We start from the raw sequence: 23,211 nt of genomic DNA on the forward strand, positions 1-23,211 counted from the left end.
CTGCCAAAGACAAATTTTCATTCAATGTAAATTTAATGGACAATAAAGTGTTATCTTACCTTATTTTATCTTATATCCCCCATCACTGGTGATGCCTCAACACAAGGAGGGTGAACACTAGCACACACTTCCTCCGAGACATGTGAAGCCAATTACTGCCTCTTTTCGAAGTGCTGTTGCAGAGTAGGAGGAAAGTGCAGCGACTAGGTTCCGATACATCAGTTCACAGACGCCTTGTGCTGATCGACATCACCCTTTTGGTAGAGGTAGAGGTCTGCACTCCCGCGTGACCCGTCAGAATATCTTGTGGCGCGGGACAGAACTGAATTGTTATTGGCGGGAGCTGGAGTTTAATCAATCCAGGCGATGCAGAGCTGGATCACATTAACATGTAGTCCCACTCCCACAAATGAATAAATAATTAAGAAAATTGTGATAATCACGCAATGATTCCCATGCAGGGAAAACCCTCAAGAAAAAAACGGAGGATGGACGAACGCACGCACGCACACACACACCGATGGGAGATTTTCAGCATCTCCAATTCACCTGACGGCATGTGTTTGAACTGTAGTAAGAAACGTGACAGTACTATTCAGCACTGAATTGCTGTTTTAATAAATACATAAGTAAATTTGAAGCACTAAATGTAATTAATTCATTTCCTATAAGGATTGCGGGACAGGAGCGGTGGAAATGTGTATGAGGCGGGCGGGCGCGGGATAAAAAGAAGTAATTTTTCGCGGGAGCGGGCGGTAACGGGACAAAATTACGCGGGAGCGGGCAGGAGCGGGTTTAAAAAGCAGTCCCACACAGACCTCTAATGTGGAGAGAGAGTGCCATCTACTCACCCATAGAGAGCAAGGCCAATTGTGATCTCTGAGGACTTTGACTGCTGATGGCAAGCTGCATGGCCAGGATTTGAACCAATGATCTCCCGATCATAGTAGCAGAGTTTTAGGCCACTGGGCCACTCAATGACAGAATTTTTGACCAGCTTGCCCATCAAAGACGAGCTTAAAACATCTGAAACCAGTTACCAGCAAAAGTTGACCTTGAGCTGTTCTGTCCAACAATGTTTTTAATCCCAAATGTCACTAAAATAAAAATTTGCACCATATAGCTAACTAACTGCTGGCAGATTAGTCAAATTTAGCAAGATTTGCCAAATAAGGCTAGATATAGTATAAGCAAACTATTTTTGTGCAGTGTGAGTCATTTCACTCCTCAGGACTGTTAGCAGGCTTGTAGCACTGATGAACTAAAGATAAAGTCTGTTGGGCAGAGGATTAGCATAAAAAAGAAGACCACAGTGAAAACTACTCCAGATATGTGGTTAATAGATGTATAAATTTAAATGCATTAAAATAATTTTAACCAAAATAAAAGTGTTAAATTGATTTTGTGTCAGAAATGGAAAAACCGGAATGGAAATTCTTTGTTGAGAAAGGTTAGCTAGCTAAGTAAAAACTTACCAAATTGAACTGGTTTAGCCTGCTGGATAGTTAATATAGAGACAAAGTTTTTTCGGGTTCCCAATTTTTTTGGTGACAAAAAATTTTCCGGTCCCAATTTTTTTTGGTGACCAAAATTTTTCGGGTCCCAAATCTTTTTAGTGACTAAAATTTTTCGGGTCCCAAATTTTTTTGAGCCGAAGTTTTTTTGGTTCGCAAATTTTTTTGGTGACCAAAATTTTTCGGGTCCCAAACTTTTTTCGGTGACGAAAAATTTTGGAGACAAAGTTTTTTCGGGTTCCAAATTTTTTTGGTGACAAACTTTTTCAGGTCCCAAACTTTTTTTATTGACAAAATTTTTTGGGTCCCAAATTTTTTTGAGATGAAGTTTTTTCAGGTTCCAAATTTTTTTGGTGACAAACTTTTTCGGGTCCCAAACTTTTTTTGGTGACGAAAATTTTTCGGGTACCAATTTTTTTTGGTAAAGAAAATTTTGTGTCCCAAATTTTTTGGTGACATAATTTTTCGAGTCTGATAATTTTTGGAGACCAAGTTTTTTTGGTTCGCAAATTTTTTTGGTGACAAATTTTTCGGGTCCCAAATTTTTTTTTCTGACGAAAATTTTTTCAGGTGCCAAATTTTTTTGCTGACATAATTATTTTTTTGGTCCGAAAATTTTTGGAGACAAAGTTTTTTTGGGTCCCAAATGTTTTGGTGACGAAAATTTTTCGGGTACCAATTTTTTTTGGTAAAAAACATTTTTCGGGTCCCAAATTTTTTGGTGACATAATTTTTCGAGTCTGATCATTTTTGGAGACCAAGTTTGTTTGGTTTCCAATTTTTTTTGGTGCCGAAAATTTTTCGGGTCCCAAATTTTTTAGGTGACATAATTTTTTGAGTCTGATAAGTTTTGGAGACCAAGTTTTTTCGGTTCGCAAATTTTTTTGGTGACCAAAATTTTTTCGGGTCCCAAACTTTTTTCGGTGACGAAAAATTTTCGGTTCCCAAATTTTTTTGGTGACGAAAATTCTTCGGGTCCAAAAAGTTTTGGAGAAAAAGTTTTTTGGGTCCCAAATTTATTTGGTGACGAAAACTTTTCATGTCCCAAATTTTTTTGGTAAAGAAAATTTTTTGTGTCCCAAATTTTTTGGTGACATAATTTTTCGAGTCTGATAATTTTTGGAGACCAAGTTTTTTTGGTTCGCAAATTTTTTTGGTGACAAATTTTTCGGGTCCCAAATTTTTTTTTCTGACGAAAAGTTTTTCAGGTGCCAAATTTTTTTGCTGACAATTTTTTTTTTGGTCCGAAAATTTTTGGAGACAACGTTTTTTTGGGTCCCAAATGTTTTGGTGACGAAATTTTTCGGGTACCAAATTTTTTTGGTGATGAAAATCGTTCGGGTCCCAAATTTTTTGGTGACATAATTTTTCGAGTCTGATAATTTTTGGAGACCAAGTTTTTTTGGTTCGCAAATTTTTTTGGTGACCAAATTTTTTTCGGGTTCCAATTTTTTTTGGTGACAAGCTTTTTCAGGTCCCAAACTTTTTTTATTGACGAAAATTTTTCGGGTCCCAAATTTTTTGGTGACATAATTTTACGAGTCCAAAACTGTTTGGAGACCAAGTTTGTTTGGGTTCCATTTTTTTTTTTTGTGACGAAATTTTTTTGGGTCCCAAATTTTTTTGACATAATTTTTCGACAAAAAAACTTGGGACCCGATAATTTTTTGGCAAACATTTCCGGGTCCCAAATTTTTTTGAGACGAAGTTTTTTTGGGTCCCAATTTTTTAGGTGACAAAGTTTTTTTGGTTCGCAAATTTTTTTGGTGACCCAAAAAAAATTTTCGGGTCCCAAACTTTTTTCGGTGACGAAAAATTTTGGAGACAATTTTTTCAGGTTCCAAATTTTTTTGGTGACATAATTTTCCAAGTCCAAAAATTTTTGGAGACCAAGTTTTTTTGGGTCCCAATTTTTTTTGGTGACGAAATTTTTTTGGGTCCCAAACTTTTTTTATTGACGAAAATTTTTGGGTCCCAAATTTTTTGGTGACATATTTTTCCGAGTCCAAAAATTTTTGGAGACCAAGTTTTTTTGGGTCCCAATTTTTTTTGGAGGCTAAGTTTTTTTGGTTCGCAATTTTTTTTGGTGAAGAAAATTCTTCGGGTCCAAAAATTTTTGGAGACAAAGTTTTTTTGGGTCCCAAATGTTTTGGTAAAGAGAATTTTTCGGGTCTGAAAAATTTTGGAGACGAATTTTTTTCAGGTTCCAAATTTTTTTGCTGATAAACTTTTCTGGGTCCCAAGCTTTTTTTGGTGACGTAAATTCTTCGGGTCCAAAAATTTTTCGTGACGGACATTTTTTGGGTACCAAAAATTTTTGGTGATGAAAATTTTTCGGGTACGAAATTTTTTTGGTGACAAACTTTTTCGGGTCCCAAACTTTTTATGGTGACGAAAATTTTTCGGGTACCAAATTTTTTTGGTAAAGAAAATTTTTCGGGTCCCAAATTTTTTGGTGACGTATTTTTCGAGTCCGAACATTTTTGGAGACAAAGTTTTTTTTTGAGTCTGGAAATTTTTGGTGACAAAAATTTTTCGGGTCCCAATTTTTTTTGGTGACATAATTTTTCGAGTCCGAAAATGTTTTTTGGGTCCCAAAATATTTTGCTGACAAAAATTTTGGAGGCAAAGTTTTTTATGGGTCCCAGATTTTTTTGGTCCCGAAGTTTTTTTGGGTTCCAAATGTTTTGGTGATGAAATTTTTTTGGTTTGCAAATTTTTTTGGTGATGAAAATACCTGGGTCCAAAATTTTTTGGAGACAATCTTTTTTTGGGTCCCAAATTCTTTTGGGTCCCAAATTTTTTTTCGGTCCCAAATTTTTCAGGTCCCAATTGATCAAAGAACTTTAGAAATGATTCTGTTTAAAGCGCTGCTAAAGAGATGTATGCTTACTGTGCAGGTACAGTAGCTAGTTTTTTTCTCTTTTAGACAAGTTCCAATAGACTGTAAAGAAACATCCAATGACAATGAGGTAACTGTTTCTCAAACCAATCATACACCTAGTTAATTCCATGAACTAATTACAGGAGGTGATTCAGTCATCAAACGTAATAAACGGAAGCGATTTACGCACCCAAGCAGCGAGGAAACTTGCCAAATTAGGAGGAAAACATGGCGTCACCACTGTTCCTTACTAGTGTTGCATAATTTGCCTTATCCAGTGTGTCTTATATACTCGCTTGAGCTTGTTTTTATTTTCAGCAGGGATAGTTGGCTATGACAGATCAGCTAAAAAAAAGAAACACAACTTAAAGTAATACCCTCTGCATTTTTCTGGTCAGGGTTGTGGTGGATTTGAAACCTACCTGGAATGACACAAGAAACACAAGAATTACCCCTAGACAGGAGAAAATATAAGCTTTAATAACTATGTTCCTTGCTAAGAAACCAAAAATTCAAAGTTCATATCCAGGTTGAAGTGGAAAATAAAATATCCAGTTTACCTTGAATATTTAGATTTTACTATTTAACAGTAGACCGGCATGTCTGTACTCATTTATATAACATTAGTCCATAACTAATGTAAAAAATATTTAACTACTTGTATTTTTTAAGCAATCGCGCAAGTCAACCTACTACACTGAACAAAGTATAGTATAGGTCATGCATCACTTGCAACATTTTGACAAACAAGAAGCATTTCTAAGTAGCGAGAGTAAGAGGAAATCCTGAATGAAGTGTGAACAGAGAATTCTCATGTAACTCATGTGAGCAACTTTTGCCCAGTACCGGTGTACGCTTTTTTTGCAGCTGCATCTGTAATGTTTTCACACCTACCAGAATTAAAATTAATCTGCGGTTTAAACAAAAAACACGAGAGAAAACAACGTTGTAAAAACACAGGAAGGAACCCAGCAGCAGATCAGAGGAGCGAGATTCCAGTCAGAAGACACATATTGTTAGTTCACAATATGCAACCATTGTGCATCCAAACAATTCTTACAATGGGACTTTTACAGCTTGATGTGTTTGTTATTCTCCAGACATAGCAGACGTGACTTCATGTCCCTTTCCTGAGAGGGGAAATGCTCTGTGTTTCTCTGTATTGAATTCAGACTGCTGGAAAGAACAGCAATACTGTAATCTATGGAAAAACATTGCAAAAACATCATAGTATAATACATTATGATTAATGTAGGAAAGAATACATAAATAAAAAATGTATGTAAAAATTATGAGATACATAGTAAAGTGGATTTTGAATTAACATCTAAAATCCTATTATTTAAGGATTTGTTGCCAACAGATGTAAAGCCCTTTCAGAGTAATAAGATACTTTACACAATATAAAATATGGCATTTAAACTATAAGATTAAAGTTTATACAGATTAAAGATTTTAAAGATTTATTTAAAAAAAGTCAATGAACATGTACATGATTTTGAAATGAAACTACCATTTTATTAATAATAATAATTTGATAATTATAATGATTCAATAATGATTTCATTTTTTTATTCTTTTTTATTTCTAAATTATTTATAAAAATATATATACATATATATATATATATATATATATATATTATACGAGAACAACTATTATATATTATGTGCAAGGACCTTTTTCATATGAAAAAGTTTGGGCACCCCTATTAATCTTAATCATTTTTAGTTCTAAATATTTTGGTGTTTGCAACAGCCATTTCAGTTTGATATATCTAATAACTGATGGACACAGTAATATTTCAGGATTGAAATGAGGTTTATTGTACTAACAGAAAATGTGCAATATGCATTAAACCAAAATTTGACCGATGCAAAAGTATGGGCACCCTTATCATTTTATTCATTTGAATACTCCTAACTACTTTTTACTGACTTACTGAGGCACAAAATTGGTTTGGTAACCTCATTGAGCTTTGAACTTCATAGCCAGGTGTATCCAATCATGAGAAAAGGTATTTAAGGTGGCCAATTGCAAGTTGTTCTCCTATTTGAATCTCCTCTGAAGAGTGGCATCATGGGCTCATCAAAACAACTCTCAAATGATCTAAAAACAAAGATTGTTCAACATAGTTGTTCAGGGGAAGGATACAAAAAGTTGTCTCAGAGATTTAACCTGTCAGTTTCCACTCTGAGGAACATAGTAAGGAAATGGAAGACCACAGGGACAGTTCTTGTTAAGCCCAGAAGTGGCAGGCCAAGAAAAATATCAGAAAGGCAGAGAAGAAGAATGGTGAGAACAGTCAAGGACAATCCACAGACCACCTCCAAAGAGCTGCAGCATCATCTTGCTGCAGATGGTGTCACTGTGCATCGGTCAACAATACAGCGCACTTTGCACAAGGAGAAGCTGTATGGGAGAGTGATGCGAAAGAAGCCATTTCTGCAAGCACGCCACAAACAGAGTCGCCTGAGGTGTGCTTTTGTGTTCTCCTCCACCAGTCATACACACTGCTTTTGGATAACTTTATGTCACTCCTGGTGCAAAAATTCAAGCAGTTCAGTTTGGTTTGATGGCTTGTGATCATCCATCTTCCTCTTGATTATTATATTCCAGAAGTTTTCAATTTGGTAAAATCAAAGAAACTCATAATTTTTAAGTGGGGTCTCATTTTTTTTCCAAAGCTGTGTATTATAGGCCTATCATGATAATTGCTACAAATTGTACAATATACGGGCATGACCATAATTTTGCTGATTTCAATATTGCCTACTGTGTTTCGTTTAACAAGGATAGCCTATGAATGTGAATGAGGTGTTTTTGTAATTTAATTTTAGATAATATTATTTTTATAATTATTATTATTATTATTATTATTATTATTATTATTATATTTGAGATATTTTAAATGTTAAAGATGTGAGGACTTCATTACCAATCGAAAGTGAAATATTTCATGTGCTTTTTACCCCTAGCATCTAGCACCCCCCCAATCTAATAAAAATAAGGCTAGACGTTTTCTGCTCTGTCCTAACTTGTTTACAGGAGACTGCACAACAGTTCAAATTAGACCCAACATGTCTGATTCACTCCAGACACAGCTGCTAATAATGTCTGATGTCTCCACAACATGCTTTTAATTCTTCCTTCCTGCCTCTAATTCCATCACTCCCAGTCAAGCACCAAATACAATAGCCCAAGACCACACTGACCAAAATAGGACCTTCCCTGCAGCAAACGGGCCACTATCATCCCAGCAGCCCCAGCCCTGCCTGCCGTTTCATTTTTATCTCTGCCTCTCATAAGACAATGGGCTTTGACTGAGGTAAGAGAGGAAAAATAAAAAAAGGCCTGGGGGCCAAGCACTAGCCCTGGGGGCACCCCGTGTGTCTTTCAGATAAGGCCTGGATGCCAGCCCTGCATTTCCTCAATTATACAGCAAGGAGCACTTATCTTTAACAGACCCCGACAGTCACTGGAGACCACTTCAACGCTGCACTAAGCTGGGCGTGAACACACTTTCGCTTTTGTTCTTGCGCCTATAAACTTCAAGGTCAGACAAATAGGCAAGATTTGTCAATGCTAATGCAGATGAAATCATATGTTAAATTTAAACTAAGGTGTAAGAAACACTTGTATATTGTAATAGAGTAACAAAAAATAAAGAAAATATTATTAAAAATGAAGTGGTCCATCTCAAAAAGAGACAAATATTACACAGTTATGCCTAATGATTCTGTATTTACAGTAATGGCTGGTTATATGAAATCATATTAGCACACATTACTGGTTTGTGGGAAAACCTTACCCAGGGAAAAACTAGGACTAGAAAATTTTAAACAAATACATTTAGATTAAAAATAAAATCATATTGCAATAATAGATAGAAAATAGCCATTATATTACATTATACTTATAGCTCATTTACTGTATAATATACTAAATATTAAATATTCATATATTCCTATATGATACATTTCAATGCAACCACCAGTCTTTCCAGTTCAGCAATCTACAAAATCTTGACACCATCTAGTGGATAAATAACGTCATGGCATCATCATGTATTGTGTCCACTTTATAACCTTTTTTGTTTCATTTCTGAGGAATGGGGTGTGTAGTGTTGAAGTATGACCTAGTATGACCTAGTTTTTTTTTATCAAAAGGCACAATCCGTAACCATGAATGGACAGAACTGTTTTAGTATTTAAACGTATTAAAAAGAGTTTTATAGTTTAAAAAAATAGCTGATAAATCCCAGACAGTTTATCTATGTTTTCAGGTTTACTATTATCTGGAACAGGTAAATCTTGCCAGTGTTTGCTGATGTAGCAGAGTGTGTAGAATATACTTGGTGGGTGGGACTTATCCCCAGCAGCCAATGACTGACTAGATCCTGCCCTCCCACTAAATCAGGACTAAAACAAAAAAAACGTGCACAATAAAATGCAAAAACAGATTTATGAATGTAAGTATATAACAGATGATTAAATTACGAAAATAAAAGCTCTGGAAAAAATTAAGAGAACACTTCATTTTCTGAATCAGTTTCTCTGATTTTGCTATTTATAGTAAAATGAACGTTGTTTTTTTTATAAACTGCAGACATTTCTTCCAAATTCCAAATAAAAATATTGTCATTTAGATCATTTATTTGCAGAAATTGAGAAATGGCTGAAATAACATAAAAGATGCAGAGCTTTCAGACTCTCACACTCATAAGGTTCACACTCATAAGGAGTTTTAAGAGTTCAGAAATCAATATTTGGTGGAATAACCCTGTTTTTTAATCACAGTTTTCATGCATCTTGGCATGTTCTCCAACCACACACTGCTTTTGGATAACTTTATGCCACTCCTGGTGCAAAAAATCATTGATTATATTTCTGAGGTTTTTGATTTAGTAAAATAAAAGAAATTCATCATTTTAAGTGGTCTCTTTTTTTTCCAGAGCTGTATTTTGTTTAATTCCTATTTTTAAATATCATAATAATAACAGTCCTTTTGTTAATAAAATGTATTTTTTGTGTTGTGGATTCTGCATTTTGGTTCCAAAAACATCTGTCCCTATGCCATAGGGTGCGGGTTAAAAAAAAACACCCTGTAAACTAGGGTTGTAGTAAATGGACAGAAGAAATGTGCGATAACTCTGCTGGACATCCTAATTTTATGTAGATCTTAATAAATTAGGATTTTTAATTAGTTTTAGCACCTCAAAAGATAATAGTTTTTTATTCAAGATGTAATCAAAGACATTTTCTTGTGTATTTTGTGAAAACACAAAGTGATAATGATAAAAATACAATTATTCATACAACCCCACTGAAAAGAGACAACACCTGTCATGAGAAAACACTCATCATTTACCTGAGATACAAGATAAAGTCCCAAACAATCCATAGAAAAGACAAATCACAAACATATTAAGTGTAGTGTATTTGTTATTTATTTGGGACAAAAAAACATTTATTATCAAATGATAAATTACAGAAATGATTAAATTTAAATAAGAACAGTATTCAGATATCCCGTACATGTTTAATGCTCATTCACCATCCTCTCCAACTCATCTGTCCAGTTAATTAGGCAATCCTCCTCAAAGTCTCTGTGAACAGATGACAAAAAGGGAAGCTGTGCTGGCACATATCAGAAGAAAAGGGAAGAAACTAAGAGAAATGAAAGGGGAATGCAAGTAGGGAAAAAAAGTAAGTTTGCGTCACTCACGTGTCTTCATCATCTGAACGCGGCTCCAGTCTGCTGTGGTCAGTGAGGATGTCCTCAGGTCCGTCTGTAGAATCATCATCATTCTGCTCTGCAGCTAAAGGTCCTTGCAGAGGATCAGCACCTAGACAATATCACACGCAGCTATCTTCAGGAACACAGTAGTGTACACTCCACTGCCACCAGTCAGCAATTATTAGTGAGCTTAATTCCGTTAGTTTATTTAAGATGTACATAGTTGCTAAGCCAATTGCTAAGACTGCCATTACTGCTAAGCCTAGTGCAGAGGTAACTGAATGGATCCAGAGGGTAAAAGTTAGAACTGTTTCATTTTGATTGTGTTTATTTTAAGCAATGTAACATTTGTGCTTCAGGAAACTCACCAATCACATGTGTTGTAAATATGTCAAAGATGCTCTTCAGCCAATCAGATATGTGCAGGCCAAGATTTTAAGAAAATTACTTATGCACTTTTTTATTTACCTTTTCTATAATTTAAGAATGTAATGCACTTTTCCAAAAGTGCTATATATTTTTTTTTTATTGTATCCCTTGTTTTTACTTGAAATGGAAAAAATGAATAAAAAATCATACCGAACCGTGGGGGTTGTACTGTGATGTGAACTGAACAGTGAATTTTGTTGAATATATGGATGGATGCATAGAAAAATTATAAACTCATTCTAAATATTTGTGAAGCAACCAATCATGAAGTGTGCTACATAAATGTAATCTGCAGATGGTTATACAACTTTTTTTTTAATGTTTTAAAGTTTATTTACCTTTTTACAATATTGTCTGCAGCAAGGCATAACCAAACCAAATAACTGATCTATATTTGAATTATTGATTCGTGTTTTGTAAAATAAACAGCCTGCTGAACAATAAAATTATATTTTTCTGTGAAGTATGTGTGACAGTAGGCAGAACCGTTTGAAAGAGCAGATTTTTAATATTTTTGGAGGCGACGGGATTAAGATAAAAAAAAAAAAATAATAAACACACTCACTGTGTCTGTGGATAGTGTAGGTTTGGAAGGCTGTGCTGAGGGGAAGTTTCCCCAGCAGGCTCAAAAGTCTCACAGATGGATCTTTGTCCCACTTCTTTCTCTCTCTCTTCTTCTGTGTCTCTGTACACACCTCCTCTGTAGTCAAGCACAAGAAAGAATAGACCAAAAAACTTGTAAATCACATAATCAAACGATCCTCTGAAAAGAAATGATAGTCCTGGAAAAAAGCTTGTCATTAAAATTTAAGTAACAAAATGTGCATACTTAACTTTTTTTATTGTAATTCATGTCTTAAGGTTGCTTTAAATTCTTAAGGTATTGTACTATGTTGCAAATAATGTAAGCATTTTTGCACTTTAAATATCCAAAAACATAAACATAATTATTGTTGTTGTTAATTTTGAGATTTGATGCAACAATATCACCAGCAGGCAATGAGTTCTCAGTGCACTTAACACAAAGCAGAGTTAATTTTATATAAGCCTGTTGGAATTTTAGCTAGCAATCACAGCAAATGCTAATGCAGATAGCATACATTTTACTTAGTAGTATTTTTTTCACAGTAAATACTTTAGGTTGATGTTTTGGAGTCTTTATAATGTTTGATCTGCAGCCTTGTCCATTCAACGCAGCAACAGTGTCACTGATAGTAAGCACCAAAAGCTATTTGAATACTGACTGTGGTGAATCTTCAGTCATCTAAATACGAGTGTGAGAGGTATGATCTCCGAAGGCCCTTTATAACTTCAGACACATTGGTAAATTCTTATGTCACTCTAGAATTAGCTCTAGAAGATCATCACAAAACACTAAGCTATTTTAAATACAACACAATTTTGACAGTAATTAGACTAGTCAGACTGTATTTAAACTCTTATGTAAAGAATGGGTCAATTATAAACGTACAAATGTAGTTTCAGTCCAGCATATCTTTAACTTGCTTTCAATTGCTGACATTTGGATTCTGTTTCAGTTACACAGGTGGCATCTGTGAAGAGTCGTGATGACTAGAAGCCAGGTCATCATGCTGTACACTGGAATACAAGGAATATCAATCCTTCAGTTTTAGTGTGTTTTGTCTCCATGTTGTAGGTGCTGTTTTAAACACTGCTTGCATATTTCTGGTACCACAGTCTGTTTGCACACAGGCACTGGCTGCGAAATACAAGATAAAATCAAGTTTAGAGTTTACACGCACTGAAAAATAAGATAAATAGTTAAAATCCAGCTATTTGATACAAAGTTGATAGAAAGTTCTTACTTAGATCTAAAATCAGATGATGCTGTTTACATGACTACTTAAGTATTATTAGTATTTTTTTTACTTTTTTTAATGTATATAAAGGCAAGAATATGATTTATATAGGCAAAACCAGCCACAATCACCATTTGCCTTGAACACAGGCAACATTTGACTACCGCATGCAGTGAATACACTACACATAATCACTAGTGTGCACACATACACAGAGATATGCCGAGCACATGTGAACACAGAGCAGTGGGCAGTCTGTGCTCTGTGTGCAGACAGGGAACAGTTTGGGATAGGAGCCTTGCCCAGCAGTGGCAGCTTGGCAAACCAAGGTATCAAGCCCACAACCCAGTATAACCCAGTGTCCTAACCACAGAGCCACCACTGCAATGATGAAAAATGTTAAAAAAGAAAAGAAAAAAGGAAGCAGTCAAAAAAAAAGTCATGAAATATTACAGGAAGCTGAATAAGAGCACCCTGAAGAGGCCCATTTGAAGAGACCAAAGAAGGAAAGAGAAAGAAGAGGAAGAAGCTGGTTGTGAAATTTGTGCAGGAAAAAGAAAAGAGGAAAAATGTTGGTGAAGTACGCTTAAAAATTATACATCAATGAACAACAGATTTTTGTGTTGTCACTGTTTAAACACAACTTGTGTAGCGTCATATATTTACCCATCATCCATAACATTAAAACCACTTGACTAAAATAATGTAGGCTCAACTCAGCCACTAAAACAATTCTGGCCTCTTTAGCCATGGATTTAACAACACCTTTAGATGAACAAGTATCTCATACGTCGTCCTCCAAGGGCCCTCCATGGATTACATCAATTATCTTTGGAGGTCCATGGCCCTGTCAATGTTATTCTTCCTTAAAACAAGTAAATGAGCCCCTAATGTCCTGTTATAATAAAAAATCAAGTGATTTTACCGAACATGTTAATCAGTAGCACATCTTACCTAAACTGTGGGGCTGTATTATTCATACAAGCACAATCAATTTAAATATCAGTATTGGCTGATTTTCAATATTCCAAATGTGTAGATCCCATAACCTGACAGTTTCCACTGTAAAAATATAACCAGTGTATAACCAACATATACTTCCCCTGTCACATCTTTAATGTTATGGCTTATTGGTCCTGTAAGAGTTAATTTTCTAGACTGGAAATAAACCTCGTCCTGGACTAATATTTCTTTAAATAGAGAATCTTTATTCAGTATGATGTGTAGTCCAGAAATAGGCTTTGCCTGTCTGGGAAACAAAACCAGCATTAGAGATGAACTCCAGTGTGAAATTCAGGTGGGGTAAAACATGATAAAGTGAACTAACCTTTGTTGAATAACCCACTGTCCAGCAACCCAGAGATCCAGCAATTTTGTGCTTTTTGCCCAGCACTCTTTAAAACAGACGCTTTGGGGCGTCCACTTGCCCCTGCAGATAAATCGCTTTTTACACCGTTATCCAGGCTCAAAGTAGCTCCACACCTCATTGGTAGAATCCAGAGAGCCCTGACATTTAAAACGAGGCAATAATAACTTTAAAAGTGCACAAGAAGCGTAAAAAGAAAACACTAGCTTACTTGTAGCATAAGTTTATCTCCAGGCGCTGTTATCTCTCTACTGATCATGACTTTACTTTAGATAGCAGCACTCTGACATTAGCTAACATTATGGGTTGTAAACATTGGTTTTTAATTAAGCTTCTTGTGCACTTTTAAAGTTCCTAATGCCTTTTTTAATGTCAGGGCTCTCTGGATTCTACCAATGAGGCTTGGAGCTAGTTTGAGCCTGGATAGTGGTGTAAAACGTGATTTATTCGCAGGGGCAAGTGGATGCCCCAAAGCACGGTTGTAAGTGAGTGCTTGGTGGGGGGGGGGGGGGGTAGCACAAAATTACTGAATCACAGAAAGTTGTAGGAGAGCAGAGGTGGGCTTTCCAACAAAGGTTAGTACTCTTTTTTTATGTTTTACTACCGGAGTTCTCCTTTAAATAAGCAGTGAAAGGGTCCTTAAAGGATACACATATGTAAAGAAATATATAAAATATTTTAATTTCTATAAAATATGTTATTTTGTATATTTTTACACACTTGTCCACCCAGTTCACCCATTGCAGTTTCAACCTGGCAGCTAAGTCTGCAACAGATGCCTGTGTTGGCAATCGTCATGGTGAATGATGGGGACAAGGGGAGCAAGGGCAATATTCTCTTAAACACTGCTGAAATAAACTATTATTAGAGTAATGCTACTGTACCCGATCTGCAGTCAGACCCTTCAGAGGATCCCAGGCCAACTGAGGAAATGATGTCAGCGTTTGCTAGGACCTCCAGCACGGTATTGGAAGGTCCTTTTGCCCATTTCTTTCGAGAGCCAACATCACCACTCTGACTCTCTGGCAGAGACGACACATTAGAAGACCTGCCTGAAGGAACAAATAACTCAGATTAATGGTGGTCCTCTTTATCATTAAAATGCACATATTCTGCTTCAAATTAAGCACCTTATAAATCCTACTGATACAATACTGTATGTATAGTATACCTTTATTTGTAGATGTGGTCAATAAGCTCTTTTGACCCAGAAACATGGCCACATTCTCTCCTTCTTCTTTTCTCCAGTGGTTTCTTGGTTCCTCCACCATTTCCTTGCTCTGCGTGGCAAAATGAAAGGGTTATGTAATCCTAAACTTGTTCAGTTAGTCATTATAAAAAGTGCTGACATGGAAAAAGACAAAAGTAATAATTGCAAATAAATGAGTCTGTAATATTGTTGCTACTGTAATAAAACCTTGCAATATTTGAATTGAATCTGCTGTGCAGCAGAATAAATACAGGAGCGGAGGGACCGTGTATTCTATAAGACTGTCTGGTCTGAAAATAGTTCTGTACCTCTTCAGGAAGGTGTTTGAGAAGCAGTCGGGACACACGGTGAGAGTTGAGGATGGTGTGTATGGAAGGTCTGTCTCTGGGGTTGGTTTTAAACATGTGTTTAATCAGGTAGTGCAGCTCATAGGGAAGGTGACGTGGCAAAGGAGCATATGACCCGCGACAAACTTTCAAAATCAGATTCTTCCAGCTACGAGACTGGAACTAAAATAGAAGCAACAAAGAAATAAATGCATGAATGCATATAGCATAATTCATTTTTGTAGTAAAAAAAGGGCATATAGATTACATACCGGGTGGTGTAAGGTGCAGAGTTCATACAGGACACAGCCCAGAGACCAGACATCACTGTAAAATATACACATAAACACACCCACACACAACGTGAGAATGGCATACAGCTAATTTACGTGTCAAAGGCTACAATCACACAGCAGTTAAAGTGGCCAATTTAAATTTTCTCACCAAATCTGATGTTTTAAGGCTATGTATGTACACTATCTTTGTAATGTAACCTATAGCTGACATTCGTCTGAACAGTTTACACCACTAAACTGAAGTTCCTTATCCTTATTATTTTGTTCCAGTTACTAATATACAGTAAAATAGATTCAAATTCAACAGATAACAATAAAAATAATAAATAAGGAAAGAAGATCATTTAAAGAGGAGAGCAGTTTCTTATTTCAATGAAGATGTTAGAGGATTGTCTTACAGATAACAGTCAAAAAATTATGTTTTATATTATATATATATATATATATATATATATATATATATTATATTATTATATATTTTATATTGTATTTATACATACAAATAAAAAAAAGAGTTTTCTGAGCATAAGTGTCAGTAATGGTCTGTTCTGAACATTTGTATCAGTACAACACCTGTTCCTTCACATGCCGTGTTCACAACCGCTTCATACCCATGCAAGTTCATGTTGGTCATTGTCTGTGTGAGTTTTGTTTTGAGAAGCACAAATGTCTAGCTTCTGCCCGGAGCAAGGTGATACCTTGGTCTCTGCAGCCTCCAATATGCCTCAACTTTATCTCAAATTAAAATTTTATCTGAACTTAAAATTTTATCTGAGATCTAAAACTTTAGAGTGTTATCAATAGGAGACTATTTGAAACTAATATCTAACAGGTTTTGTGGGAATATGCTTTCATTTAGTTTTCATTAATTAACTCCCTCATCGCCCCTTTTAGTGATAAATAATCACTAACCATATATTAGCTTATATAGTGTAGTTTGTAGTGTATCATACAGTGTAAATATAGAATCACCTTTCTTGTTTCTTGTCTTAAAACTCCCCTTAGTGTTTTAATTAAGACTATTCACGTAAGATAAAAAGTACTCTACAACACCACTGGTACTGCTTAAATCTCATCACAGTGTGTATGTGTGTACAGTATCAGATAAAGTTGTTAAAGAGCCACAAAACCCAAAACTATATTTTATCTGTGAATAGCTGAAATGAGTTGAAAGTACTAAAACATACCAGACCTGCATAAAAGTTGTATAAACATTTCACATTTCCAATCCATTAAAAATGCTTTATTTTGGTCATTTTTGCCACATTATTGAGGATTTTTTTTTTAATTCAGACTGATTTGTATTGCCACGTTTTGGATATGCGGGTCTATCAGATTTCTATACCACATACAGAAGTGGCGCACTTTTGGGCCACATTTACCCTCTAGGGAAACTATGCTGTTAGTGCTTAAATAGCTTCTGGTGTTCCACAACAACACTGTGTGTCCTTATCCAAGATATAACTTAAAAGTTTATATTTAGGTATATAAATACAGAGTAAAATATGATCCTGTACCTTTTGTTGTTGTATGGTTGGTTGTCCCAGATCTCTGGAGACACATAGTATGGGGTTCCAACATACGTCTGGGCATAGGCTCTTGCACTGCAATAGAACAAAGTGTTTAACATCCATGATGTTAAAGGAAGATTTTTTTTAATCAACATTCATTTTAGCAAAAAAAGGGGGTTAGATTTTGGATATTAAGCCTATGGTTGTAATAAACATTATAAAAGCCTTTTTTGGGAGTATCTTCAGTGAACCTTACAGCCTTGAAATGAATGTAGATATATGAATGTGTATGACATTTGTAAAAAAATAAATAAATTGAATTGAGTCCAATCATAGTATGAAAGTGGCTCCATTAGAAAGGGTTAGAAGTGTTTTAGTACACTACCTGTTAAGAGTGCAGGCTGACCCAAAGTCTCCCAGTTTGATTGTACCGTGCTCTGTCAGGAATATGTTCTAAAGAAACAAGAGAGTGGAGGGGGGAAGGTAATAAAATCAAAATTTCTGCCTTGGTGGACAAACCACAGTAATGTGCTTGTGCTGATTAATGACCATTATAAATTACAATAGACAAGAATCCTAAAATCCTTAAAATTATGCTTAATAACACCAAAAGTACCAGCTAATATCTTTTTAAGGAAAAAAAAAGAGCAAAGAAGAATTTTACATGATTTAGATTTTAAAAAAAATCCAGGACTGACACATGATATATGCAATAAATATTAAAATACTTCAAATTAAGATGTCACATTCTAAGCATTTTGAAATATTATTTAATTAAATTAAATAACAGAAGACCTTTTATTTAACTTTACAATATTATCTGTACAATAACTGAATTCTTTACCTTTGATTTTAAGTCCCGATGAAGCACTCTTTTATCGTGAATGTGTTTTGTACCCAGACACATCTGTGAAAACCACTTGAGTATCTGAGGAGACAATTTTGTTTTAATGTGCCAGACAAATAAACAAAATAGAAATAGAAGAAAAATTTTAATTGTAGAAATTATTCTTCATTTTACCACATCTTCTGAGAACAGGGAGCCCTTTTGCAGCCGTATCCTTTGTAGAAGATCACCTCCACTGCAGAACTCCATCACGATGAACAGATGGCCATCATCTGAAGAGAGACAGAGTGTGCCGGACAGTGCATAACTGCATTATAAAGCTGATAAGTGAGTCATGTAATGAGAAATAATTAATGTTAGAAATTGGAAACTCTATGAATAATCAGTACTCTAACAAAGGTATGAATTTAATTTAACTACTGGCAAAAAGGCAAAAAGGCCAGAGATAATATGACAAATTATTTTGACGTCCCAAAAATAACAACCCTGTGTTTTTGGTGAACAGCGCTCCCTTATGTGCAAGAAGTAAACTGACACTTCATGAAAAAGCAAAACAGTAAAAAAAAAAAAAAAAATGTTAAATTATAATTGAGACTATAATATGTATTTATGTGTGGTGTTTTATATTCAGATGTGCTGTGTTCATGGCTATGACTTTGTTAATTAAATATATAATATAACCTTTTCAAGGGTTCTTATGATGATTTATTGAGAAACAGTTGATTATGGGCTGAAAGATGTGATAGTGAAAAAAGTCCAAGGCCAAAAACTTAATTTTTATTTCTTAAAAAATTAAAAAGGCAGCATACAGACCTTCAAATGACTCTCTGAAAGCTACAATGTTTGAATGCTTCATTTTTGCCAAGAGCACAGCTTCTCTTCTCGTAGTCCTCATCCCACTTTCAGCCTGTTTGGATTGACACTCAGTCAGAGGTGGTAAGCAAAATTATTTTTAGAATATAGTGACCAGACTTTTTTCCCCTGTTTTTGGGGACATGTCCTTAGATGTGCCCCCACATTAAGCCCACATAAATATAGTGTCTACATGGCTTCCCCTTGAACCATGTTATTTCCTCAACTGCTAAATATAACCACTCAGTTAAGCTTGTGGGTGATGTATGGGTTTAGAGGCAGGGCAGGGGGAGAGCTGATTGGCTGAGCTGCAGCAGTGTGACTGATATAGGTGAGATGCAGATGGTTGAACGTCAGCAGTAGGGCAGTATTATTGATTGAATGATCTGCATATTGTGATGTGTCTGCTTACCAAAGTACACAGATACATAATTCACACCTATAGCACAGTTGAACCTGAGAGGGCGCTGCAGAGGCCGAAATTACCACAATAAAAGCGCTTTTTAAAGGTTAGGAAATGTTTTTAAAACTTTTAAGCAGGACTGGTATGTTTTATTACTTCAAATGAACTCATTTCAGCTATTCATTGAAAAAACATAGTTAGGGGTTTAGTGACTCTTTAACAACCTCATCTGAAATCTCACACACACACACACACACACACACTGTGACGTTATGTAAGCTGTGCGACTGTACCTGTGTGGTTGTAGAGTACTTTTTATCTTAAGTGAATTGTCTTAATCAGATCAATGCTGGCAACAACAAAAAGGTATATTTTTTATAGGTTTATGTTTAAGTAAAATGAACATTGTTTTATTCTATATACTACGAACAACAATTTGGAATTTCCCAAATTCCAAATAAAAATATTGTCATTTAGAGCATGTATTTGCAGAAAAGGAGAAATGACTGAAATAACAAAAAGATGCAGAGCTTTCACATCTCAAATAATGCAAGTTTTAAAAGTTCAGAAATCAGTATTTGGTGGAATAACCCTGGTTTTTAGTCACAGTTTTCATACATCTTGGCATATTCTCCTCCAACAGTCTTACACACTGCTTTTGGATAACTTTATGCCACTCCTGGTGCAAAATATTCCTAGCAGTTCAGCTTGGTTTGATGGCTTGTGATCTTCCCTCTTCCTCTTGATTATATTACAGCTTTTTATTTGGTAAAATCAAAGAAACTTTTAAGTGGTCTCTTTTTTTTTTCCCCAGAGCTGTATATAGTATGTTATTGAGTATAATTGTATTACACTCAAGAAACTCAAAGAAACCCAATTATATGCAGGACTGAGTTACATTTTTCTGGCCGAGAAAAAAACATGTAAAACTAAATAATCAGTGAACAAATAAAACCCAACCACAGAACTAGTTACCTTTGTGGTAAGTTACTACTTACAGAACAGAACTAAGTAAATTACATTAGGAATGTGCAGACAGTAAATGCATCACACCAACACATATCTTTAGAGAAATATTAGCTGGTTAACTTAAGTTAACTTACCTTCGGAAGGCGAATTTCCTTCATGACCCATTTCTCTCCCCTGCCTTCAGTCTGAACCAGCAGAGCGCGCCCGAAAGAGCCTGTCCCAATCACTCTAACCACCGAGTACTGCTCCATTTAACCTACCCCAGCTCTAACAACACCCGGGGACTGCGAGAGCTGAGCTGAACGAGAGGAAGAGATACTATAGAAACACCTTCATCAATAAAACGACTAATTAAAACATGTGTCAAGCTTCAGCTAACTACGCTAACTAGCTATATTACAGTGCAGATAATAAACTGGGAGGGACAGAACGGCAGGAATAAACTACATATGAGTTTATTATCATCACTCCTAATCGCTAAAGTACGTGTACAGCGTTTGAGAGCGAGTAAAGTCTGTGTATTTAACAGAACAGCGCGGGTTCAGGTAACAATTTAACAGTCTGAGCTTTAATTCACTGAGACTGGGCTGTACTGTAATATAACTACAGTCTGTGGGACTGAAGCGCTGTCTAGCACGATACTTCCGTGTTATTGTGTGACGCGTCCAGGGTTGCCAGGCCCAACAAAAAACATCCAGTCAAAAGTCAGTCTAAAACCCGCCCTTCAGAAGCTTAAACTAGCCCAAAATACATGTCTGTCACACGTTTGAAGCAAATGGCAGAACAACTAAGTGTACGACCAATTTGAAACTTTGCTCTTGTTTTATTTATTTATTTTTAACTTATTTTATTTCTGTTTTTATTATTTTATATTATTTTACTTTACTTGTTTCATAGATTTATCTAAAACTATTTTTATTTATACTTATATTTTAATTTGTCTTATTGTTTCTAGTATTTAGTTTTTATCCTATAATTTGCTATGTACAGCACTTTGTTGCGGCTGTTGTTGTTTTTAAAGTGCTCTATAAATAAAGTTGAGTTGAGTTTTGTTTATAAGAGTTTTATAACAGTTTTACATCACAGTCAACATTTAATAGTAACATAATTAGCAAAAAAACTGACTTTTACTCACTAATTTCTGTTCTTGCCCCTCCTGAACTCTTTTCTCTCTTATTCTCTCCTGTTTAACATTCTTATCATCGCCTGGTGATTTCTGGTTACTCTGTGATTTCTCTCTCGCTTTCTCTCTTTTTCATGCTGTCCTTTATGTTGTAATGTATGGGAGGTAAATCCTGGCAAAAATAAAATTGAAATGAAAACACTAAAATGAAAATGCAAATAACGTTTTGCACTTTTTTTCTAAACATGTTTAGAAAAAAACTAAATTAAATCATTTAATTTGCAATTTATTTTTTCCCTTGAGCACGGGTCATATGTGACAAAAAATTAAATTTAAATGAATAAGGCTTTTTACCATTTCATTTTCATTACCATAAGGGTTTTTCACAGTCACATCTAAAATGAAAATGCTAATTGTGAAAAGAAACATAAAAGCTTTACTTTGGTCTTGACCTTTTGTGATGAACTGCAAAATGCAATAGTAACGTTTTATTTATTAGTCATTGCAATGAGTTACTTCCCATAGTTATGTTCTCCTGGTTCTTATTATTGTAATTCAAGGAAGATTGAGTTTAGTCTGGACTTCTACACGTTTGCCCACCGTAACACCCAAGGCAACACCCACTTTTTTTGTTTTTTTTGGCGGCCGCGGTAATTTTTAAAAGCAGCCTAATTTAGCGGTAAAACCGCGAACCTGGCAATTCTGGACGCGTTTGTGATGCAGCAGTTTCGTGGTAAAAGGTCGAGAATCAGCTCAAAATAATCACGATAAATTAATAAATAAAGGTACGAGAGACTCCATTTATCGAAATACACACAGCTAGCTTGGCAGTATTTACACACCTAAAATATTTAAAGTCGCACATGCGCAGTACATGCGCTTCTATTTAATAAACTGTCCCTAAACAGTTAAAAAGCATGATTGGAGAAAATGTGTTCTAAATCACATTAAATTAGTAAAAATGAGCTGTTACTTTCTGTTTACTGTTTTTTTCAGTGCAGTGGGCGGGGACTTATTGGTTTATAATGGTCAATTCTGACGGACAACAACTCTCAAATAGTGTTATGATCAACAAAACATTTTAAAATAAAGAAAATACATGATGTCCACTGTAAAAGGATGCAGGGTCTAAAATGGTTAAAAAACCAAATAAAACATTTTTAAGTCAGTGTTAGTTTACTAAAAAAAATAATGGGTGTTTTTTCTCAGTAGCAGGCCCAGGCCTAAATAGGCTTTCTATGTGACATGCCGAATTATTTGAAAATGATTACTCGTTTATTACAGATAATACTGTTTTTAATCCCATGTGTGTGCCCTCTGTATACCACTAGATGGCAGAAGAGTCTTATTTTTTTAAACAAAAGATTTGTGTACCTTTTTTTTGAGGTCCAGTTTAATAATCTACAATATAAAATCAATGAAAATGAAGGACAAATGAAATTTCAACTTCCCACAACCTTAGAGAACCATGAAGTGTAAAAATGATGGCAATTGTAAAATAAGTCAGTAATTTAATTATAAAAAAAACTATATATATATATATATATATATATATATATATATAATTTGGTATGTGTATCCTTAGGGTAGGTTTCATTTAACTGAAAGTAAAAAAATATATATTTAAAATTATTCTAAAACTGTTCAGGACCTTCAGCAGGAAATACTGTGAGGATGAATTCTGTTCTGAAATTGAAGTACACTGGTTGATGTGCTGTGACTAACTGGTAATATCCATTTTCCCAGTCCTCCCCCATCCACTAGGGTGAAATGAGTAGGTCAGGCTACTTTATTGAAAAATCTATTACTCCTATCTCCTACAGATGAATGCTACAGCCGAAATGACACATGCCTTTTTAGGTCATGGTGTCTCTAGGCCTTATCTCCATGAATTTAATGCTATATGAAAGCTGCTGATTGTG

General features: G+C 35.1%; 1 protein-coding gene across 2 annotated transcripts; it reads right to left on the reverse strand.

Annotated features, from left to right (window-relative positions):
- Positions 1-9,824: 9,824 nt before the first annotated feature.
- On the reverse strand, positions 9,825-21,484 carry nek3 (NIMA related kinase 3). Of its 2 annotated transcripts, XM_007236714.3 has the most exons (13): positions 20,301-21,484; positions 18,756-18,849; positions 18,117-18,214; positions 17,940-18,023; positions 17,481-17,548; positions 17,102-17,188; positions 15,561-15,615; positions 15,271-15,471; positions 14,924-15,032; positions 14,637-14,804; positions 11,132-11,266; positions 10,126-10,246; positions 9,825-10,006 (listed from the first exon to the last, which is right to left on the reverse strand). In XM_007236714.3, the coding sequence occupies exons 1-13, from the start codon at positions 20,415-20,417 to the stop codon at positions 9,940-9,942; spliced, it is 1,404 nt and encodes a 467-aa protein (XP_007236776.3). In that variant the 5' UTR covers positions 20,418-21,484; the 3' UTR covers positions 9,825-9,939. The 2 variants fall into 2 exon arrangements, with proteins under 2 accessions (XP_007236776.3, XP_007236777.3); XM_007236715.3 differs by lacking the exon at positions 18,756-18,849.
- Between the last annotated feature and the right edge of the window lie 1,727 nt (positions 21,485-23,211).

This window comes from Astyanax mexicanus, chromosome 18 (genome assembly GCF_023375975.1).
Source record: "Astyanax mexicanus isolate ESR-SI-001 chromosome 18, AstMex3_surface, whole genome shotgun sequence".
Classification (NCBI taxonomy): Eukaryota; Metazoa; Chordata; class Actinopteri; order Characiformes; family Acestrorhamphidae; genus Astyanax; species Astyanax mexicanus.

Coding starts and splice junctions, on each gene's coding strand:
- nek3 (XM_007236714.3), bottom strand. CDS start 20,417: ATGGAGCAGTACTCGGTGGTTAGAGTGATTGGGACAGGCTCTTTCGGG. Junction 18,215..18,755: donor TTTCAGAGAGTCATTTGAAG/GTCTGTATGCTG, acceptor GTCTCTCTTCAG/ATGATGGCCATCTGTTCATC. Junction 18,024..18,116: donor CCCTGTTCTCAGAAGATGTG/GTAAAATGAAGA, acceptor TTGTCTCCTCAG/ATACTCAAGTGGTTTTCACA.